The sequence below is a fragment of the Sebastes umbrosus genome, chromosome 22, assembly GCF_015220745.1.
Source record: "Sebastes umbrosus isolate fSebUmb1 chromosome 22, fSebUmb1.pri, whole genome shotgun sequence".
In the NCBI taxonomy this organism is placed as follows: domain Eukaryota; kingdom Metazoa; phylum Chordata; class Actinopteri; order Perciformes; family Sebastidae; genus Sebastes; species Sebastes umbrosus.
In genome coordinates, this window is record NC_051290.1 from 4,412,686 (window position 1) to 4,436,765 (window position 24,080).

Sequence of the window (24,080 nt, forward strand, 5' to 3'; positions counted from 1 at the left end):
TAGTGGAGCTTTTCTGCTGAAAACAGTTTAGCTGCTGCTGGAAACAGGATTGATTAGAGACTGAATGAATCTCATGATTCATGTGCCGATTCTCATGAGTAAATACACTTAATTATTCTCAGCATCATCAAAATCATAGCAACCTTAGTGACCGGACTCTCTAGAAACATGCTGTGTACGTGGACCTTCCTACACAAGAGCATTAGTTATGTCTTGATAGCGCATCACGGTCCAGAGTGCACTGCTTTTAAAGGCAACGAGAACATTTAATTTTATTGCCCATGATTTATATCAGCCCCCACTGTTAATATATCCCCCTAATACCACCCTATTACCAGCTGTGTTATGTATCTTTGACCACAAAAATACCAAGGACAGTGTGCGCCTTAGTGTCCCATAACTTTATGTCCCTTTGGCAACATTACCGTGACATTAAAGCAGGTTTGCTTCACTAATGCAGGGTCGTTGTTGGCAAAGTATCTAATGCTGTAATGCTCAGACTTTCATGAGATATCATCATATTTATTAGTTTAATTTATTCAGGCTGTTCTCATACACTGTTCGTAGCTATACCTATGAAAAGTAATGCACTGTGATTCGTATATATAATCTGCGTAATCAATTCGTACGTAACTCCAAAACAGTCTCACGAAATTTAATCTATTTGATTTTTTTTTGTGACGCTCAGCACGATTTTCAACAGCGTATGTTTTGTGCGTTTTCCTACGAATGTCCAACAACACGCGACGCATGTGTCAGTTTCTACTCCAGTCTTTTCATAATAAAACTACTTAGTTAGGTTTAGGAAAAGATCGACCTGGTTAGGATTAGGCAACAAAACTACTTAGTTAGGTTTAGGAAAAGATCGACTTGGTTATTTACGCAACAAAACTACTTAGTTAGGTTTAGGAAAAGATCAACTTGGTTATTTAGGCAACAAAACTACTTAGTTAGGTTTAGGAAAAGATCGACTTGGTTATTTATGCAACAAAACTACTTAGTTAGGTTTAGGAAAAGATCAACTTGGTTATTTAGGCAACAAAACTACTTAGTTAGGTTTAGGAAGAGATCAACTTGGTTAGGATTAGGCAACAAAACTACTTAGTTAGGTTAAGGAAAAGATCAACTTGGTTATTTAGGCAACAAAATTACGTAGTTAAGTTTAAGAAAAGATCAACTTGGTTATTTAGGCAACAAACTACTTAGTTTCTGTGTACACGAATAAATATATCAAGAGTAGAGTAAATAACCCAGAGTAGATAAACAGGTCAATAGAATAGATGGATCAGTGCGTATAAGAATGTAAAGAAATAAACGGAGAGGTTTTTATCCAGTGGTCTAAACAGTGAAATGTGTTATTTATTTAAGGTCTACAGGTTTAGACAGGAGCACCGATGAGATCCATAAAGACAGAACAGGTCCACATCCAGCAGGCAGTGAAACAGCTTTCTCAGGCTAATCTCTAATGGCGTTAAGCAGACTGTGTGCTGCTGATCCAAACCTATTATCTAATTGCTACTGCAGCAACACTGACTGGGCATAACACATCAATCTCTCCCTCCTCCCTTTCTCCCTCCCTCCTTCCCTCCCTCCCTCCCATATCTGCTGTGTAATTCGTTTTTTTCTCTGTCCATCACTCACTGCTTACTAAGACTCTCTGTACACACAATATGGGCTTTGTGCTCATCATCATTTGTCACTGTTTTCTTATTTATTTTATATTTTACGTGTCAATATTTTCAGAATAACAACATTTTCTGCTACAATCCGTATTTGTTGCCGTTTAGCCTTTCAAAAACAACATTTTCATCTTTGCTCTCCTGCTTGATGCACACAAAGAGAGACCGGTCTAGCACTTTAATAACACTGTAATTTACATTTATTATATAATATACCAGTTTTTGTTTAGGGAGAGATAGCAGGTCAACAGTAGATGTCACATAGAAGTGGTGTACATCATCTGAAAGCTGGGAACCTGAAGATTAATTTGAGATCAGCACTGTGTGTCAAGTTGTTCTAGTCATAATTGTGAAAGTGTTTAGAACATTATGATAGAAGTATATGATGGTCATCCTCATGCTCTATTATGTCTCATAAGTTGTTGCAGCAGTTTTTGGGTTGATATCATTTGTTACACAGATTTGGAGCTAAATTTAACATTTTTTTTTACCATTTGAGAATTAATAAAAATGATCAATAATCCCTCCAAAATACCACATTAAGACACCAAGACCTTGAGGAACACCATAGAAAAAGACATGATGTGGTTTGGTTTAAAAAACGTTTGACATTTTTTAAGATTTCTGCAAGAATTGCATTTTTCGGTGATTGGATGGCGAGCACTTCTGTTGTGTAAACTGCTCAGAAACCCCCTTATTGTCAATCTATAGCTAGGAAAGCCATCCATCCTCTGAATGCTCTAGGTCTCTAGTTTGTGGCTGTAAAGTTTCATGAGGCTGTGATTATCCTAGAGGTCACCACAGGTCATTTTATACAGTGAGGTCAAATTTAAAAAAAAAAAAAAATGGTCTCACTACAATGAAATGTCTCCTATGAGGACTAACATCATCACACATGAATACAGTTGGGCTCATTGGATCCACAAGAGTCTCATCTTTACAGTGATACCCAATTTATATAATTCAAATACTGTTTAGGGACCCCAGTATGCAGAAATATTCAAATACATCATTTTAGAACAGGAGAAAACAACACATTTATACTGCATGTCTGTAAAGGGAGATTTGTCGGTATCCATAGAACCCATTTTCATTTGCATATCTTGAGTATATATGGTGGTATTAAAATAAATGTTGCATTTTTTAGCACCCATTGAAACCACCATAGAGAAAATGTGCTGCTTTTTTTCTCCCCTCTTCATTCAAAGTGTTTCAGAGTCTCTTTATTATCGTTCTTCAGCCATGTGGACGAACAGCATCTGTGGCTGCAAGGCTCACTGAGTGCATCTTTACAACAATTCACAATGGAAACATCCTCAATACCTTTATACTGAGGCACTGTGTGAGGCTGGACGTAACACAACATTTACTGTCGGTACTTTTCCACATTTATTTATGTGTATTATTTATTTATCTATTTATCTATCTATCTATCTATCTATCTATTTATTTATTTATTTATTTATTTATTGAGTCTGTCTATTGAAACAAGACTACAGTGACCCTCAGTGGCGTCACACTGACAGTACACACTATATATGTTCTCATCTCTCACTGTTCAGATAGTCCGGGGGTCAGCAACCTAAATAAAAAAATCTGTCTGGAGCCACAAAACATTTGATCATTGTGATGAAGGTAACACAGTTTATAGTCAAAGTATATAGTATATAAGTCTAATACAGTGAGGGATAAAGAGCAAATCTACGACGGAGTATTAGGGCCACATTGAGGGAAAAAACATCTGAGATTTACAGAATAAAGTCGTAATATTACAAGAAAAAAAGTCTTAACATTATGAGAATAAAGTTATAACTTGAGGAGAAAAAAGTCGTAATATTACGGGAATAAAGTCATAACTTTATGAGAAAAAAAATCTTAATATTGCGAGAATAAAGTCATAACTCAACCAGAAAAAAGTCGTAATATACAAGAATAAAGTCACAACTTTATGAGAAAAAAAGTTGTAATGTTTCGAGAATAAAGTTAGACTTTATTCTCGAAATCTCAGATTTATTTTTTTTCCTCAATGTGGCCCTAATACACCGTCGTACCGTCGTTCCATAGACCTACAACTATGATAAATAAAAATGAAAATGTAAACGAAAAACAGTTCTACAAGGAGCCACTGGAGAGGAGCTAAAGAGACACATGTCGCTGACCCCTGAGATAGTCTTTAATGTTTAAGACCTCTTGACCTTATTATTATATTCCATTTCTGCTAATAGATCCCCAAAAATGTAACACATGGTTCCTTTAACCAGGCAAGAACAAATTACCTTTTCAGTCCAGGAACTTTTTATTAACATAATGCATGAAAGGACAAAACAATATTGATAGTGCAAAAAATCATATCCTAAATAAAACTAAGCCCTCGTTCAGTAGATAGTAGTGCAGCGTCCCAGTGTTTTTATTAGGGCTGTCAATCAATTAAAACATATCTGGAGGTCAGAGGTCAAGTTTTTCCTCGACAAAATTTAGCGTAGATTTGGAGCGTTATTTAACCCTCTTCTCGACAAGCTAGTATGACATGGTTGGTACCGATGAATTCGTTAGGTTTTCTAGTTTCATATGATATATGACAGTACTATTCTTCCTGTTACTACTGCCAGTCTGAGCATTAGCCTGACATTAAAACAACAACTATAATCACGGAGTAATAAATATATGTATTGCATTTTGATTGCTAACACTTACCCTGTTGCCATTTTACAAAACATATAAATATATAAAGCAGGTATACAGTAAATACTTTTATATTATATTACAGACAGCAGCAAAAAGATGCCAGAGTGAGAGGCAACGTCAGCAGGAGAGTTGAGACTTCTTAGTCCTTAATGAGGTTAACATGATGAGTGCCAGGTTATCTTGATCTCAGGCCTGCTGGTCGTCATCTGTGGACAGACAGAGAGAAATATACTACTACAGATACTACTACAGATACTACTACTACAGATACTAATACAACAGATACTACTACAGATACTACTACAACAGATACTACTACAGATACTACTACTACAGATACTACTACAACAGATACTACTACTACAGATACTACTACAGATACTACTAAGTCAATAAATGAGAGTAAAGTTACATCCATAAAGGAATAAGACTATCTTTTGATTTTCTGTAGATGTGCACTGACCGGTTGGGTGGATGATGACAAGTCTCTCTGAGGTTGAGATGGGCTGGCAGATTGTGGCTGTCCGACATTAGAAAACGAGAGAGTATTAGTAGTCAGAGTAGTATGCCTGTACGGTGTGTCTGATGAGCTCGACCGTCCGTCGTCAGTATCCGAAGACGTTCCAGATACAGGTCGTCTGTATTCGCTTACACCGTAGGTGGCTGATTCTTCGTATGTGAAAACCGGGTTGTTGATATCTCCTAAAGGAAGCACAACAGTAAGACGTTATTGGACAATCACATAAAAAACTAAATGTCATTTTACGCCTATATGATTGGCCATCACACAGATGTATAAAGCAGATTAACCTCCTATGCCCTAGCCCAGGGGTCAGCAAACTTTACTATCAAAAGAGACATTTTAGGCAAATGAAAAAAATAAAAAAATCTGTGTGGAGCCGCAAAACAACCATCTGAGATTACTAGAATAAAGTCATAATATTATGAGAATAAAGTCATAACTTTACGAGAAAAAAAGTCGTAATATTACGAGAATAAAGTCATAAGTTAACGAGAAAAAAAAGTCGTAATATTACGAGAATAAAGTCACAACTTCATGAGAAAAAAAGTCGTAACATACGTGAATAATTTCATAACTTAACGAGAAAAAAAAGTTGCTATATTACGAGAATAAAGTCATAACTTAACGAGAAAAAAAGTCGTAATATTACAAGAATAAAGTCACAACTTTATGAGAAAAAAAGTCGTAACATTACGTGAATAATTTCATCATTTTACGAGAAAAAAAAATTGTAATATTACGAGAATAAAGTCATAACTTAACGAGAAAAAAAGTCGTAATATTACGAGAATAAAATCACAACTTCATGAGAAAAAAAGTCGTAACATACGTGAATAATTTCATAACTTAACGAGAAAAAAAGTTGCTATATTACGAGAATAAAGTCATAACTTTACGAGATAAAAAGTCGTAATATTACGAGAATAAAGTCATAAATTAACGAGAAAAAAAGTCGTAACATTACGTGAATAATTTCATAATTTTACGAGGAAAAAAAGTTGTAATATTACGATAACAAAGTCCTAAGTTAATGAGAAAAAAAGTTGCTATATAAGGAGAATAAAGTCATAACTTTATGAGAATATATATTGTAAATAAACTGTTAAAGATGATATGTGATGTGGAGCATGCACTGGAGCATGAACTATATTCAAATCTTGAGCTCGGTCTTAGGGGGCTTGAAAGGGTCGTATTTTTGAGTTTGCTAATTATGAAACATTGCTTTACTTGGACAGTATATGCTATAACTAAATCACAAAGACTGTAGGCTTCACATCAGGAAAGAAATACACAATTGTGACACTGCTGCACCCAGAACACAAGAAGAAACTGGTGTGTGTGTGCATGTGTGTGTGTGTGTGTAATAAATATTTTACCATCGTTGTCAACGTCAGTGTCGGATCTGGGCCACTCAAAGTCCTCATCCAGCCACTGGGTCCACTGCTGGTCTTTAATGTCCCAACTCCTGCAGACACAGCAGAGCAGGCTTATCATATCAGCTTTAATAACATTTATCTTGTGGCGTTAGAAGGCAAAGTTTAATTTATTCCAAACATGATAAACCTTGCTCGGCTCATGATATTATATATATACAGTATATGATATATATCATGATGAAATAATGATCAAAATAAATTCATGATATAGAGTATGAAGATAGAATAGAAAACCTAAGTAGATATACCTTCAAAAAGTGTTTTATTAGTAAGCTTGATGTAATTCTAAATGAACAAAAGTCTCAAGTTATCTTATGACAGTCAGTATTAAAAAATATTAAATATTTTGCCACAACCATAATCTTTCCCTAAACTTGGCATTGATTTAGCAAAATTGTCCATTATCACATTCTTGTCTAGTGATGATCAATAAACATAAACAATTGTGTATTTAAAATGCTTTTTAAAAATTGGCTTTATCTTTAAAGGTCCCATATTGTAAAAAGTGAGATTTTTTCATGTCTTTTATATTATAAAGCAGGTTTAAGTGCTATATAAATACTGTTAAACTATCAAAACGCTCAATATACGGAGAAATACACACAGCCCGTATTCAGAAATTGTGCGTTTGAAACAAGCCGTTAGGATTTCTGTCCATTTGTGATGTCACAAATATACAATATTTAGACCATTACGCGGTTTTAAACATAAACATTCTAAATGTGTCCCAGTTTATTTCCTGTTGCAGTGTATGTGAATAACATCAGCTGACATTAAGTAAACATGGACCCCAGCTGTTGCCTAGCAACGCAATTCTGTTGCAATTCCGTTGCAATTCCGTTGCAATTCCGTTGCAATTCCGTTGAAATGCACTAAAACGGAGCGTTTCAGACAGAGCATGAATACAGGTATATTCAAGCAGACAGTATGAGGAAAATACAGTTTTTTTTTAACATTACAGCATGTAAACATGTTCTAGTAGAAACACAAAATACAAGTATGAACCTGAAAATGAGCACGATATGGGACCTTTAACTAAAGTTCAGTTTAACTAACAGCCAGCAATATCAGCATACAGCTTACCTCTTTTGCCTTTGTTTGTTCCTCAGTATGAATGCAATCAAGACTCCCACTGTCACCAACAGACAAGCCAGCGTCCCACTCAACCCTGCATAGAAAGCTATCCTGTGTATAGGGAAGCTACAGTCATCGTTCAAGTACCACGTCGTATCCTTGTTGTGACACCTGCAACAGGAGGAAGAACAAAGTTAAACTACAGTTAAACTATGAGTTGGCAAGAAGAAGCAGCAGTTCTTTAAATAACTATCATTACACTTAAACCTCTCATGGATCCATAGAACACGGCACTGAAATTAAGCTGGATCTTATGACAAATAAATCAGGAATTAATGATGTAGAACAGGCTAAATAGGCAAAAAAAGGCAACATTTCAGTTGTGAGGCTAATTTAAACTTCAAGTGTATAATGTTACAGCAACTCTGATGTTTGTCTTTTGCTCTCGCGTGCTTTTGTTTGCACTTTAAATTAGGAAGAATTATGCTGTTATGGAGGACGGAACCAGCCAAAATAAATGAATAAATAAATAAATGACTCTCTAAATAAATAAATATGTTATTAAATGTAGTAAAAATAATATTAAAAAACAAATGTAGCCATTAATTATTGATAAAATGCTACATAAATTGATATTTCTGTTTTAATTTGTTTTTTTATTTATTTATCTTTGTATTAATTACCTTATTTATTTATTTACTGTTCTGTTTAATTCTCCCTTTTATTTATGCATGTATTTATTTGTATTTTTTAAATTTATTAAAAAAATTATTTATTTTCGTATTAGTTTTTTATTTATTTTATATTTATTTTATTTTTATCTTTGAATTAATTCCCTTATTTATTTACTCTTCTGTTTAGTTTTCCCTTTTATTTATTTATTCATGTATTTATTTTTATTAATTTTTAAATGTATTTATTTATTTTTGCATACATGTTTTTATTTATTTATTTCTAAATGTTTGTATTTATTTATATATTTATGTATTTATTTATTAATTTGTTTCTGTATGATTTTTCCCTTTGTTTTTCACCCCTTAATTATTTCCCCAAAATTATTTATTTCTGTATTCTGTATGTAATAAATTAATGGCTACATTTATTATGTTGCGGGCGGTTATCTAAAGCGTCACAGAGATTTTAGCAAGAATATCAACCAGAAACTATGTTCACCAGAAGCACTGCAGTAGGACAAGCATATAGTCAACTTACATGCAAAGAGGTCCAGAGGCTTTGTACACTCTGCAGATTCCCCTGTTGTAGCATCTTTTATGATCTGAATGTCGACTGTGGCATACAGTCACACATGTCATCGTTCCATCAATATGCACCAGCTCGTAGTATTTATAAACATCTGGATCCTTAACAAACTGTTCACAGACCGCTGGTGCATGATGGGAGAAAAGGAAGACAAACAAAGACATGAAGAGTTAAAGAAGTATACAGTTAATTCCAGTTTTGACATTCATAAACATACACTCAGTGGTACATCTCAAAAGGTCGTTATTAAAAAACTGGTCAGCCAAGTAGCATCTCAGAATAATGTAACGCAATATGAATTTTATGACACACGATGAAGCTAAATATAAACAAAAACCTAAACATAAATAGAGAGCCTAAGTCCCGCCCCTTCCGGTGGACCCCATGAGTTCCATGGGGTCCACCGGAAGTTGCGGGACTTAGGCTCTCTATGAAATCCTGAACAAACAAAATGCGCCTTTAAAAAATGTAAATGTTATGCTTTTTGCCAAAATGTATACTAATTGCATACTTTAAACACACATCAATACACACACACACACACACACACGTGTCGTGGTAATACTGACATCCCAAATCAGCCTCCGTTGTAGTCACGATGGGCGGAGCGGTGGCGTTGAAATTAGGACATTCTGAAAATTCAAGAAGAGAAAAAATGACTTTGCAATTATATGGTACACAGTATGCTATGTGCTGTCAACATTTTATGTTTTGCTAACTGTGTATATATATGATTATGGGTTTTCCGTCTTACCTCCCGTGCAGCCAACAAGGCCGTCAACAGCTTCCTTAATTTGTCCGACATCTTCGTTATATAGTTGTTCGGCACTAGCGTTATTTGGAATCACCAGAACTACATCATGTGTGACGTTAACACTGAGGCAGAAAGAATTTCATACACAACATGTCAGTTTCAGTAAGACGCTCTCAAGAGCAGTTCTGAAAATTGTAAAGATTTCCCAATTCAAAAGATTATATTTTGGGGAGATTGTTAAACTTCTTGGGTTAAATTACTCCTTTAAAGGGACTGTTTGTAACTTCTTACACGTATCAATCCGGGTCGGTGTCCCATGTGCGCTCGCTCTCGCTCTTTCGCTCCACTCTCACTTGCATGTGCACACACGACACACTGCAGAAGAGTTAGTTTAGCTCTGAGTATATCTAGTGAATGTACAGTGGACGTTTGTGGAGAAATAAATGCTGCAGCTCCTCCAGACCAACAGAGGTTTCCCGTGTCTTGTGTCTTGTGTCTTGTCTTGTCTCCCCTGTTCCCTCCGGCCGCGGTCGGGAGGCTGAGGCAGGAAAAGCCAACACTAGGATCAGCATTGATTCATGGAGAGACCTTCGTCTGGTCAGCTAACATTACTGCCAAGCAGCTGAAATATAGAGTGATATTGTGCTTTTAGCTGACGTGTGTCGCCTCACTGTTTTGAGCGATGCTTGTTCATGTCTATGTAGAGCGAGCACAAGCGCGACCAACAGGACGCTGACTTTTGTTGACTTGACGGCAACAGGTGTCGCTGTTAACAAGCAATTTCTGATTCTTACAAACAGTCCCTTTAAAAGTCAGGGTGCAAGTGAAAAGTTACTTAACTGGGTATTCAGGACCTAATTTTCGACACATATATGTGTTTCTGCCATGATACAGCTGTCCGGTGCAGCTTTAATGCACCTAACTGGTATTCATTGGATATATTTTAAATTATTTTATGTTGCAAAAGAAAAATTTGTAATGTTCACTCTTCTATAATTACCTGTCTGCCCTCGGTGTGGTACTGAAGATAGCCATGGCTTTATCCCATAATCGCACCTAAAATAAAGATAAAGAAATAAAGATAAAGAAATTAACGACCAGTTGTTATCTCTTATATATGACTCTATGCCCTACTGGAAACGTGTTTGAATTGCTTTACCTCATCCACAGTGTTATTTGAGGATCTGACCAAAGGGCCTCCACGGCTAAGAGAAAAGAACAACTTTCTTCAGAAAAAGAACTTAAACCAGCATTATGTTAAATGCATGTACAAACAAAGTCAAATATATGTCTTTGAGATGACTTCAATGTTAAATATTTGGTTTCCAAAAATACTAAGTACATTACCTGACATTAATTACAACCACTTCTTTTAAGTTTGCTATCTTCTTTGCCTGGTAATATTTCTCCATCTGAAAAAAAATGGCAAAATAAAGTACACAATGTAACGAGAATAAAGTCATAACTTTACGAGAAAAAAGTGATAATATAAAAAAAAAAAATAACACTTAAAATTACTACTTTATAATATTATGACTTTATTCTCGTAATATTACAACTTTATTCTCGAAATCTCAGATTTATTTTTTTTCCTCAATGTGGCCCTAATACTCCGTCGTACCGTCGTACCATAGACCTAGAACAATGATAAAAAAAAAAGAAAATGGAAACAAAAAACAGTTATTCATTTCCATTTTTAAAATCCCAAAGGGAGCCACTGGAGAGGAGCTAAAGAGCTGCATGTTGCTGACCCCTGATCTATACCATGGTATTAAATTAACTACCACTATCAACTATAACCTCAGTGCACTGGATTGGGAGAGGTCAATGTTTCTTGAAAATTCAGTTTGGACTTTGAGTAAAGGCTTGCTGGAGAGAAGATATTATTTTCAGAAAAACTTACAATACACAGCTTCCACTGTTCACATTACTTTAAAAAGCATGCTGTATCCATGTATCTCACCTGGTTGGTGAAGTTTCCAACAAATTCTTTGTATTCAAGTGATGTTTCATCCTCATATTTTACATTATATAGCTTGTTGATCACCAAATTAACCAAAACCGTTCTGTTGAATGTAACTGTAAAGAGAAACACATGTTTAATTGAAATTGAAAGAGCAAAACATTTTTGAGATGTTTAAAACACACTTTAAAAATACCAAAGATTAGATTTGTTAACAATCTGATTTACCTGGTTCAACATCAATTTCAACCAACTCGCAAAGAGTTCCATTAAGTCCACTAAGACATGAACAGTTGTATCCATTGAAGGTTCCTCCATTCTGACATTGTAATGGCTCTGGTGTGGTAAATGCTGGTTCAGTGGTTGACCGAGTAGTTGGATTTGTAGATGGTTTAGTTGGGGCTGTAGTTGGTGACTGAGTGGGTGGGTTAGTGGATAGTGTGGTTGGTTGCACAGTTGTTACCTCAGTTTTATCAGATTGATCAGTTGTGGACGTGCCACCAGTTTGCCCAGTTGTTACGTCAGTTATACCAGTCTGATCAGTCGTTGATGTGTTTTCAGTTGGCCCAGTTGTGAACTCAGTTGTGACCTCAGTTGTTCCAGATTGATCAGTTGTGGACGTACCACCAGTTTGCCCAGTTGTTACTTCAGTTATACCAGTTTGATCAGTCGTTGAGGTGCTTTCAGTTGGCCCAGTTGTGAACTCAGTTGTTCCAGAATGATCAGTTGTGGACATGCCACCAGTTTGCCCAGTCGTTACTTCAGTTATACCAATCTGATCAGTTGTTGATGTGCTGTCAATTGGCCCAGTTGTGAACTCAGTTGTTCCAGATTGATCAGTTGTGGACGTGCCGCCAGTCTGCCCAGTTGTTACTTTAGTTATACCAGTCTGATCAGTTGTTGATGGGATTTCAGTTGGCCCAGTTGTGAATTCAGTTGTGACCTCAGTTGTTCCAGATTGATCAGATGTGGACGTGCCACCAGTTTGCCCAGTTGTTACGTCAGTTATACCAGTCTGATCAGCTGTTGAGGTCCTTTCAGTTGGCCCAGTTGTGACCTCAGTTGTATCAGATAGATCAGTTGTGTACGTGCCATCAGTGGGCTCACTTGTTACAGTTGATTCAGTGGCTGTGATGTAGTCAGTGGAAGAAGATGCATCAGTGTACTCAGTTGATACGATTTCGGTCGTGCCAGTTTGGTCAGAAGGTGCTGTGGGATCAGTGGACTCAGTCGTCAATATTGCAGCGGTTGGATAAGTTTGGACGGTTGTTAAAGAGGCATCAGTGGACTCAGTTGGAGACGATTCATGTGTTGTATAAGATTGGTCAGTTGTGTAGGGGCCTTCAGTTGGCCCTGTTGTGACGTCAGTTGTTCCAGATTGATCAGTTGTGGACGTGCCACCAGTTTGCCTAGTTGTTACTTCAGTTTTATCTGATTGATCAGTTGTGGACGTGCCACTAGTTTGCTCAGTTGTTACATCAGTTTTATCTGATTGATCAGTTGTGGACGTGCCACTAGTTTGCTCAGTTGTTACTTCAGTTTTATCTGATTGATCAGTTGTGGACGTGCCACTAGTTTGCTCAGTTGTTACATCAGTTTTATCTGATTGATCAGTTGTGGGGGTGCCTTCAGTTGGCCCAGTTGTGACGTCAGTTGTTCCAGATTGATCAGTTGTGGATGTGCCACCAGTTTGCCCAGTTGTAACTGCAGTTATACCAGTCTGATCAGTCGTTGATGTGCTTTCGGTTGGCCCGGTTGTGAACTCAGTTGTGACCTCAGTTGTTCCAGATTGATCAGTTGTGGATGTGCCACTAGTTTGCTCAGTTGTTACATCAGTTTTATCTGATTGATCAGTTGTGGACGTGCCACTAGTTTGCTCAGTTGTTACTTCAGTTTTATCTGATTGATCAGTTGTGGACGTGCCACTAGTTTGCTCAGTTGTTACATCAGTTTTATCTGATTGATCAGTTGTGGGGGTGCCTTCAGTTGGCCCAGTTGTGACGTCAGTTGTTCCAGATTGATCAGTTGTGGATGTGCCACCAGTTTGCCCAGTTGTAACTGCAGTTATACCAGTCTGATCAGTCGTTGATGTGCTTTCGGTTGGCCCGGTTGTGAAATCAGTTGTGACCTCAGTTGTTCCAGATTGATCAGTTGTGGATGTGCCACTAGTTTGCTCAGTTGTTACATCAGTTTTATCTGATTGATCAGTTGTGGAAGTGCCTTCAGTTGGCCCAATGGTGACGTCAGTTGTTCCAGATTGATCAGTTGTGGATGGGCCACCAGTTTGCCCAGTTGTTACGTCAGTTATACCAGTCTGATTAGCTGTTGAGGTGCTTTCAGTTGGCCCAGTTGTGACTTCAGTTGTTCCAGATTGATCAGTTGTAGACGTGCCACCAGTTTGCCCAGTTGTTACTTCAGTTATACCAGTCTGATCAGGCGTGGATGTGCTTTCAATTGTCCCAGTTGTGAACTCAGTTGTGACCTCAGTTGTTCCAGATTGATCAGTTGTGGGTGTGCTACTAGTTTGCTCAGTTGTTACATCAGTTTTATCTGATTGATCAGTTGTGGGGGTGCCTTCAGTCGGCCCAGTTGTGACGTCAGTTGTTCCAGATTGATCAGTTGTGGACGTGCCACCAGTTTGCCCAGTTGTAACTGCAGTTATACCAGTCTGATCAGTCGTTGATGTGCTTTCGATTGGCCCGGTTGTGAACTCAGTTGTGACCTCAGTTGTTCCAGATTGATCAGTTGTGGGGGTGCCTTCAGTTGGCCCAGTTGTGAACTCAGTTGTGACCTCAGTTGTTCCAGATTGATCAGTTGTGGATGTGCCACTAGTTTGCTCAGTTGTTACATCAGTTTTATCTGATTGATCAGTTGTGGGGGTGCCTTCAGTTGGCCCAGTTGTGACGTCAGTTGTTCCAGATTGATCAGTTGTGGACGTGCCAACAGTGGGTTCACTTGTTACAGTTGATTCAGTGGCGGTGATGTAGTCAGTGGAAGAAGATGCATCAGTGTACTCAGTTGATACGATTTCGGTCGTGCCAGTTTGGTCAGAAGTTGCTGTGGGATCAGTGGACTCAGTCGTCAATATTGCAGCGGTTGGATAAGTTTGGTCGGTTGTTAAAGAGGCAGCAGTTGACTCAGTTGTGAATGATTCATGTGTTGTATAAGATTGGTCAGTTGTGTAGGTGCCTTCAGTTGGCCCTGTTGTGACGTCAGTTGTTCCAGATTGATCAGTTGTGGACGTACCACCAGTTTGCCCAGTTGTTACTTCAGTTATACCAGTCTGATCAGTCGTGGATGTGGTTTCAATTGTCCCAGTTGTGAACTCAGTTGTGACCTCAGTTGTTCCAGATTGATCAGTTGTGGGGGTGCCTTCAGTTGGCCCAGTTGTGAACTCAGTTGTGACCTCAGTTGTTCCAGATTGATCAGTTGTGGATGTGCCACTAGTTTGCTCAGTTGTTACATCAGTTTTATCTGATTGATCAGTTGTGGGAGTGCCTTCAGTTGGTCCAGTTGTAACGTCAGTTGTTCCAGATTGATCAGTTGTGGACGTGCCACCAGTTTGCCCAGTTGTTACTTCAGTTATACCAGTCTGATCAGTCGTGGATGTGCTTTCAATTGTCCCAGTTGTGAACTCAGTTGTGACCTCAGTTGTTCCTGATTGATCAGTTGTGGACGTGCCACTAGTTTGCTCAGTTGTTACATCAGTTTTATCTGATTGATCAGTTGTGGGAGTGCCTTCAGTTGGCCCAGTGGTGACGTCAGTTGTTCCAGATTGATCAGTTGTGGATGGGCCACCAGTTTGCCCAGTTGTTACGTCAGTTATACCAGTCTGATTAGCTGTTGAGGTGCTTTCAGTTGGCCCAGTTGTGACTTCAGTTGTTCCAGATTGATCAGTTGTAGACGTGCCACCAGTTTGCCCAGTTGTTACTTCAGTTATACCAGTCTGATCAGGCGTGGATGTGCTTTCAATTGTCCCAGTTGTGAACTCAGTTGTGACCTCAGTTGTTCCAGATTGATCAGTTGTGGGTGTGCTACTAGTTTGCTCAGTTGTTACATCAGTTTTATCTGATTGATCAGTTGTGGGGGTGCCTTCAGTCGGCCCAGTTGTGACGTCAGTTGTTCCAGATTGATCAGTTGTGGACGTGCCACCAGTTTGCCCAGTTGTAACTGCAGTTATACCAGTCTGATCAGTCGTTGATGTGCTTTCGATTGGCCCGGTTGTGAACTCAGTTGTGACCTCAGTTGTTCCAGATTGATCAGTTGTGGGGGTGCCTTCAGTTGGCCCAGTTGTGAACTCAGTTGTGACCTCAGTTGTTCCAGATTGATCAGTTGTGGATGTGCCACTAGTTTGCTCAGTTGTTACATCAGTTTTATCTGATTGATCAGTTGTGGGGGTGCCTTCAGTTGGCCCAGTTGTGACGTCAGTTGTTCCAGATTGATCAGTTGTGGACGTGCCAACAGTGGGTTCACTTGTTACAGTTGATTCAGTGGCGGTGATGTAGTCAGTGGAAGAAGATGCATCAGTGTACTCAGTTGATACGATTTCGGTCGTGCCAGTTTGGTCAGAAGTTGCTGTGGGATCAGTGGACTCAGTCGTCAATATTGCAGCGGTTGGATAAGTTTGGTCGGTTGTTAAAGAGGCAGCAGTTGACTCAGTTGTGAATGATTCATGTGTTGTATAAGATTGGTCAGTTGTGTAGGTGCCTTCAGTTGGCCTTGTTGTGACGTCAGTTGTTCCAGATTGATCAGTTGTGGACGTACCACCAGTTTGCCCAGTTGTTACTTCAGTTATACCAGTCTGATCAGTCGTGGATGTGGTTTCAATTGTCCCAGTTGTGAACTCAGTTGTGACCTCAGTTGTTCCAGATTGATCAGTTGTGGGGGTGCCTTCAGTTGGCCCAGTTGTGAACTCAGTTGTGACCTCAGTTGTTCCAGATTGATCAGTTGTGGATGTGCCACTAGTTTGCTCAGTTGTTACATCAGTTTTATCTGATTGATCAGTTGTGGGAGTGCCTTCAGTTGGTCCAGTTGTAACGTCAGTTGTTCCAGATTGATCAGTTGTGGACGTGCCACCAGTTTGCCGTGTTGTTACTTCAGTTATACCAGTCTGATCAGTCGTGGATGTGCTTTCAATTGTCCCAGTTGTGAACTCAGTTGTGACCTCAGTTGTTCCAGATTGATCAGTTGTGGACGTGCCACTAGTTTGCTCAGTTGTTACATCAGTTTTATCTGATTGATCAGTTGTGGGAGTGCCTTCAGTTGGCCCAGTGGTGACGTCAGTTGTTCCAGATTGATCAGTTGTGGATGGGCCACCAGTTTGCCCAGTTGTTACGTCAGTTATACCAGTCTGATCAGCTGTTGAGGTGCTTTCAGTTGGCCCAGTTGTGACTTCAGTTGTTCCAGATTGATCAGTTGTAGATGTGCCACTAGTTTGCCCAGTTGTTACTTCAGTTATACCAGTCTGATCAGTCGTGGATGTGCTTTCAATTGTCCCAGTTGTGAACTCAGTTGTGACCTCAGTTGTTCCAGATTGATCAGTTGTGGATGTGCTACTAGTTTGCTCAGTTGTTATATCAGTTTTATCTGATTGATCAGTTGTGGGGGTGCCTTCAGTCGGCCCAGTTGTGACGTCAGTTGTTCCAGATTGATCAATTGTGGACGTGCCACCAGTTTGCCCAGTTGTAACTGCAGTTATACCAGTCTGATCAGTCGTTGATGTGCTTTCGGTTGGCCCGGTTGTGAACTCCGTTGTGACCTCAGTTGTTCCAGATTGATCAGTTGTGGGGGTGCCTTCAGTTGGCCCAGTTGAGACGTCAGTTGTTTCAGATTGATCAGTTGTGGACGTGCCACCAGTTTGCCCAGTTGTAACTGCAGTTATACCAGTCTGATCAGTCGTTGAGGTGCTTTCAGTTGGCCCAGTTGTGAACTCAGTTGTGACCTCAGTTGTTCCAGATTGATCAGTTGTGGGTGTGCCACTAGTTTGCTCAGTTGTTATATCAGTTTTATCTGATTGATCAGTTGTGGGGGTGCCTTCAGTCGGCCCAGTTGTGACGTCAGTTGTTCCAGATTGATCAGTTGTGGACGTGCCACCAGTTTGCCCAGTTGTAACTGCAGTTATACCAGTCTGATCAGTCGTTGATGTGCTTTCGGTTGGCCCGGTTGTGAACTCAGTTGTGACCTCAGTTGTTCCAGATTGATCAGTTGTGGGGGTGCCTTCAGTTGGCCCAGTTGTGAACTCAGTTGTGACCTCAGTTGTTCCAGATTGATCAGTTGTGGATGTGCCACTAGTTTGCTCAGTTGTTACATCAGTTTTATCTGATTGATCAGTTGTGGGAGTGCCTTCAGTTGGTCCAGTTGTGACGTCAGTTGTTCCAGATTGATCAGTTGTGGACGTGCCACCAGTTTGCCCAGTTGTTACTTCAGTTATACCAGTCTGATCAGTCGTGGATGTGCTTTCAATTGTCCCAGTTGTGTACTCAGTTGTGACCTCAGTTGTTTCAGATTGATCAGTTGTGGGTGTGCCACTAGTTTGCTCAGTTGTTTTATCAGTTTTATCTGATTTATCAGTTGTGGGGGTGCCTTCAGTTGGCCCAGTTGAGACGTCAGTTGTTCCAGATTGATCAGTTGTGGATGTGCCACCAGTTTGCCCAGTTGTAACTGCAGTTATACCAGTCTGATCAGTCGTTGATGTGCTTTCGGTTGGCCCGGTTGTGAACTCAGTTGTGACCTCAGTTGTTCCAGATTGATCAGTTGTGGGTGTGCCACTAGTTTGCTCAGTTGTTACATCAGTTTTATCTGATTGATCAGTTGTGGGAGTGCCTTCAGTTGGCCCAGTGGTGACGTCAGTTGTTCCAGATTGATCAGTTGTGGATGGGCCACCAGTTTGCCCAGTTGTTACGTCAGTTATACCAGTCTGATCAGCTGTTGAGGTGCTTTCAGTTGGCCCAGTTGTGACTTCAGTTGTTCCAGATTGATCAGTTGTAGATGTGCCACTAGTTTGCCCAGTTGTTACTTCAGTTATACCAGTCTGATCAGTCGTGGATGTGCTTTCAATTGTCCCAGTTGTGAACTCAGTTGTGACCTCAGTTGTTCCAGATTGATCAGTTGTGGATGTGCTACTAGTTTGCTCAGTTGTTATATCAGTTTTATCTGATTGATCAGTTGTGGGGGTGCCTTCAGTCGGCCCAGTTGTGACGTCAGTTGTTCCAGATTGATCAATTGTGGACGTGCCACCAGTTTGCCCAGTTGTAACTGCAGTTATACCAGTCTGATCAGTCGTTGATGTGCTTTCGGTTGGCCCGGTTGTGAACTCCGTTGTGACCTCAGTTGTTCCAGATTGATCAGTTGTGGGAGTGCCTTCAGTTGGCCCAGTTGTGAACTCAGTTGTGACCTCAGTTGTTCCAGATTGATCAGTTGTTACATCAGTTTTATCTGATTGATCAGTTGTGGGGGTGCCTTCAGTTGGTCCAGTTGTGACGTCAGTTGTTCCAGATTGATCAGTTGTGGGGGTGCCTTCAGTTGGCCCAGTTGTGAACTCAGTTGTGACCTCAGTTGTTCCAGATTGATCAGTTGTGGATGTGCCACTAGTTTGCTCAGTTGTTACATCAGTTTTATCTGATTGATCAGTTGTGGGAGTGCCTTCAGTTGGTCCAGTTGTAACGTCAGTTGTTCCAGATTGATCAGTTGTGGACGTGCCACCAGTTTGCCCAGTTGTTACTTCAGTTATACCAGTCTGATCAGTCGTGGATGTGCTTTCAATTGTCCCAGTTGTGAACTCAGTTGTGACCTCAGTTGTTCCTGATTGATCAGTTGTGGACGTGCCACTAGTTTGCTCAGTTGTTACATCAGTTTTATCTGATTGATCAGTTGTGGGAGTGCCTTCAGTTGGCCCAGTGGTGACGTCAGTTGTTCCAGATTGATCAGTTGTGGATGGGCCACCAGTTTGCCCAGTTGTTACGTCAGTTATACCAGTCTGATTAGCTGTTGAGGTGCTTTCAGTTGGCCCAGTTGTGACTTCAGTTGTTCCAGATTGATCAGTTGTAGACGTGCCACCAGTTTGCCCAGTTGTTACTTCAGTTATACCAGTCTGATCAGGCGTGGATGTGCTTTCAATTGTCCCAGTTGTGAACTCAGTTGTGACCTCAGTTGTTCCAGATTGATCAGTTGTGGGTGTGCTACTAGTTTGCTCAGTTGTTACATCAGTTTTATCTGATTGATCAGTTGTGGGGGTGCCTTCAGTCGGCCCAGTTGTGACGTCAGTTGTTCCAGATTGATCAGTTGTGGACGTGCCACCAGTTTGCCCAGTTGTAACTGCAGTTATACCAGTCTGATCAGTCGTTGATGTGCTTTCGATTGGCCCGGTTGTGAACTCAGTTGTGACCTCAGTTGTTCCAGATTGATCAGTTGTGGGGGTGCCTTCAGTTGGCCCAGTTGTGAACTCAGTTGTGACCTCAGTTGTTCCAGATTGATCAGTTGTGGATGTGCCACTAGTTTGCTCAGTTGTTACATCAGTTTTATCTGATTGATCAGTTGTGGGGGTGCCTTCAGTTGGCCCAGTTGTGACGTCAGTTGTTCCAGATTGATCAGTTGTGGACGTGCCAACAGTGGGTTCACTTGTTACAGTTGATTCAGTGGCGGTGATGTAGTCAGTGGAAGAAGATGCATCAGTGTACTCAGTTGATACGATTTCGGTCGTGCCAGTTTGGTCAGAAGTTGCTGTGGGATCAGTGGACTCAGTCGTCAATATTGCAGCGGTTGCATAAGTTTGGTCGGTTGTTAAAGAGGCATCAGTTGACTCAGTTGTGAATGATTCATGTGTTGTATAAGATTGGTCAGTTGTGTAGGTGCCTTCAGTTGGCCTTGTTGTGACGTCAGTTGTTCCAGATTGATCAGTTGTGGACGTACCACCAGTTTGCCCAGTTGTTACTTCAGTTATACCAGTCTGATCAGTCGTGGATGTGGTTTCAATTGTCCCAGTTGTGAACTCAGTTGTGACCTCAGTTGTTCCAGATTGATCAGTTGTGGGGGTGCCTTCAGTTGGCCCAGTTGTGAACTCAGTTGTGACCTCAGTTGTTCCAGATTGATCAGTTGTGGATGTGCCACTAGTTTGCTCAGTTGTTACATCAGTTTTATCTGATTGATCAGTTGTGGGAGTGCCTTCAGTTGGTCCAGTTGTAACGTCAGTTGTTCCAGATTGATCAGTTGTGGACGTGCCACCAGTTTGCCCAGTTGTTACTTCAGTTATACCAGTCTGATCAGTCGTGGATGTGCTTTCAATTGTCCCAGTTGTGAACTCAGTTGTGACCTCAGTTGTTCCTGATTGATCAGTTGTGGACGTGCCACTAGTTTGCTCAGTTGTTACATCAGTTTTATCTGATTGATCAGTTGTGGGAGTGCCTTCAGTTGGCCCAGTGGTGACGTCAGTTGTTCCAGATTGATCAGTTGTGGATGGGCCACCAGTTTGCCCAGTTGTTACGTCAGTTATACCAGTCTGATCAGCTGTTGAGGTGCTTTCAGTTGGCCCAGTTGTGACTTCAGTTGTTCCAGATTGATCAGTTGTAGATGTGCCACTAGTTTGCCCAGTTGTTACTTCAGTTATACCAGTCTGATCAGTCGTGGATGTGCTTTCAATTGTCCCAGTTGTGAACTCAGTTGTGACCTCAGTTGTTCCAGATTGATCAGTTGTGGATGTGCTACTAGTTTGCTCAGTTGTTATATCAGTTTTATCTGATTGATCAGTTGTGGGGGTGCCTTCAGTCGGCCCAGTTGTGACGTCAGTTGTTCCAGATTGATCAATTGTGGACGTGCCACCAGTTTGCCCAGTTGTAACTGCAGTTATACCAGTCTGATCAGTCGTTGATGTGCTTTCGGTTGGCCCGGTTGTGAACTCCGTTGTGACCTCAGTTGTTCCAGATTGATCAGTTGTGGGGGTGCCTTCAGTTGGCCCAGTTGAGAAGTCAGTTGTTTCAGATTGATCAGTTGTGGACGTGCCACCAGTTTGCCCAGTTGTAACTGCAGTTATACCAGTCTGATCAGTCGTTGAGGTGCTTTCAGTTGGCCCAGTTGTGAACTCAGTTGTGACCTCAGTTGTTCCAGATTGATCAGTTGTGGGTGTGCCACTAGTTTGCTCAGTTGTTATATCAGTTTTATCTGATTGATCAGTTGTGGGGGTGCCTTCAGTCGGCCCAGTTGTGACGTCAGTTGTTCCAGATTGATCAGTTGTGGACGTGCCACCAGTTTGCCCAGTTGTAACTGCAGTTATACCAGTCTGATCAGTCGTTGATGTGCTTTCGGTTGGCCCGGTTGTGAACTCAGTTGTGACCTCAGTTGTTCCAGATTGATCAGTTGTGGGGGTGCCTTCAGTTGGCCCAGTTGTGAACTCAGTTGTGACCTCAGTTGTTCCAGATTGATCAGTTGTGGATGTGCCACTAGTTTGCTCAGTTGTTACATCAGTTTTATCTGATTGATCAGTTGTGGGAGTGCCTTCAGTTGGTCCAGTTGTGACGTCAGTTGTTCCAGATTGATCAGTTGTGGACGTGCCACCAGTTTGCCCAGTTGTTACTTCAGTTATACCAGTCTGATCAGTCGTGGATGTGCTTTCAATTGTCCCAGTTGTGTACTCAGTTGTGACCTCAGTTGTTCAGATTGATCAGTTGTGGGTGTGCCACTAGTTTGCTCAGTTGTTTTATCAGTTTTATCTGATTGATCAGTTGTGGGGGTGTCTTCAGTTGGCCCAGTTGAGACGTCAGTTGTTCCAGATTGATCAGTTGTGGATGTGCCACCAGTTTGCCCAGTTGTAACTGCAGTTATACCAGTCTGATCAGTCATTGATGTGCTTTCGGTTGGCCCGGTTGTGAACTCAGTTGTGACCTCAGTTGTTCCAGATTGATCAGTTGTGGGTGTGCCACTAGTTTGCTCAGTTGTTACATCAGTTTTATCTGATTGATCAGTTGTGGGAGTGCCTTCAGTTGGCCCAGTGGTGACGTCAGTTGTTCCAGATTGATCAGTTGTGGATGGGCCACCAGTTTGCCCAGTTGTTACGTCTGTTATACCAGTCTGATCAGCTGTTGAGGTGCTTTCAGTTGGCCCAGTTGTGACTTCAGTTGTTCCAGATTGATCAGTTGTAGATGTGCCACCAGTTTGCCCAGTTGTTACTTCAGTTATACCAGTCTGATCAGTCGTGGATGTGCTTTCAATTGTCCCAGTTGTGAACTCAGTTGTGACCTCAGTTGTTCCAGATTGATCAGTTGTGGATGTGCTACTAGTTTGCTCAGTTGTTATATCAGTTTTATCTGATTGATCAGTTGTGGGGGTGCCTTCAGTCGGCCCAGTTGTGACGTCAGTTGTTCCAGATTGATCAATTGTGGACGTGCCACCAGTTTGCCCAGTTGTAACTGCAGTTATACCAGTCTGATCAGTCGTTGATGTGCTTTCGGTTGGCCCGGTTGTGAACTCCGTTGTGACCTCAGTTGTTCCAGATTGATCAGTTGTGGGAGTGCCTTCAGTTGGCCCAGTTGTGAACTCAGTTGTGACCTCAGTTGTTCCAGATTGATCAGTTGTTACATCAGTTTTATCTGATTGATCAGTTGTGGGGGTGCCTTCAGTTGGTCCAGTTGTGACGTCAGTTGTTCCAGATTGATCAGTTGTGGACGTGCCACCAGTTTGCCCAGTTGTTACTTCAGTTATACCAGTCTGATCAGTCGTGGATGTGCTTTCAATTGTCCCAGTTGTGAACTCAGTTGTGACCTCAGTTGTTCCAGATTGATCAGTTGTGGGTGTGCCACTAGTTTGCTCAGTTGTTATATCAGTTTTATCTGATTGATCAGTTGTGGGGGTGCCTTCAGTTGGCCCAGTTGAGACGTCAGTGGTTCCAGATTGATCAGTTGTGGACGTGCCACCAGTTTGCCCAGTTGTAACTGCAGTTATACCAGTCTGATCAGTCGTTGAGGTGCTTCCGGTTGGCCCAGTTGTGAACTCAGTTGTGGCCTCAGTTGTTCCAGATTGATCAGTGGTTGACGTGCCACTAGTTTGCTCAGTTGTTACATCAGTTTTATCTGATTGATCAGTTGTGGGAGTGCCTTCAGTTGGCCCAGTTGTGACGTCAGTTGTTCCAGATTGATCAGTTGTGGGGGTGCCTTCAGTTGGCCCAGTTGAGACGTCAGTTGTTTCAGATTGATCAGTTGTGGACGTGCCACCAGTTTGCCCAGTTGTAACTGCAGTTATACCAGTCTGATCAGTCGTTGAGGTGCTTTCAGTTGGCCCAGTTGTGAACTCAGTTGTGACCTCAGTTGTTCCAGATTGATCAGTTGTGGGTGTGCCACTAGTTTGATCAGTTGTTATATCAGTTTTATCTGATTGATCAGTTGTGGGGGTGCCTTCAGTCGGCCCAGTTGTGACGTCAGTTGTTCCAGATTGATCAGTTGTGGACGTGCCACCAGTTTGCCCAGTTGTAACTGCAGTTATACCAGTCTGATCAGTCGTTGATGTGCTTTCGGTTGGCCCGGTTGTGAACTCAGTTGTGACCTCAGTTGTTCCAGATTGATCAGTTGTGGGGGTGCCTTCAGTTGGCCCAGTTATGAACTCAGTTGTGACCTCAGTTGTTCCAGATTGATCAGTTGTGGATGTGCCACTAGTTTGCTCAGTTGTTACATCAGTTTTATCTGATTGATCAGTTGTGGGAGTGCCTTCAGTTGGTCCAGTTGTG

General features: G+C 41.0%; 1 protein-coding gene across 1 annotated transcript; it reads right to left on the reverse strand.

Annotated features, from left to right (window-relative positions):
* Positions 1 to 4,154: 4,154 nt before the first annotated feature.
* muc3a (mucin 3A, cell surface associated) lies at positions 4,155 to 12,316 on the reverse strand. Its single transcript, XM_037759344.1, has 12 exons — positions 11,603 to 12,316; positions 11,375 to 11,490; positions 10,759 to 10,823; positions 10,571 to 10,616; positions 10,412 to 10,467; positions 9,412 to 9,533; positions 9,227 to 9,289; positions 8,610 to 8,781; positions 7,407 to 7,568; positions 6,264 to 6,352; positions 4,828 to 5,066; positions 4,155 to 4,570 (listed from the first exon to the last, which is right to left on the reverse strand). The coding sequence occupies exons 1-12, from the start codon at positions 12,108 to 12,110 to the stop codon at positions 4,520 to 4,522; spliced, it is 1,689 nt and encodes a 562-aa protein (XP_037615272.1). The 5' UTR covers positions 12,111 to 12,316; the 3' UTR covers positions 4,155 to 4,519.
* Between the last annotated feature and the right edge of the window lie 11,764 nt (positions 12,317 to 24,080).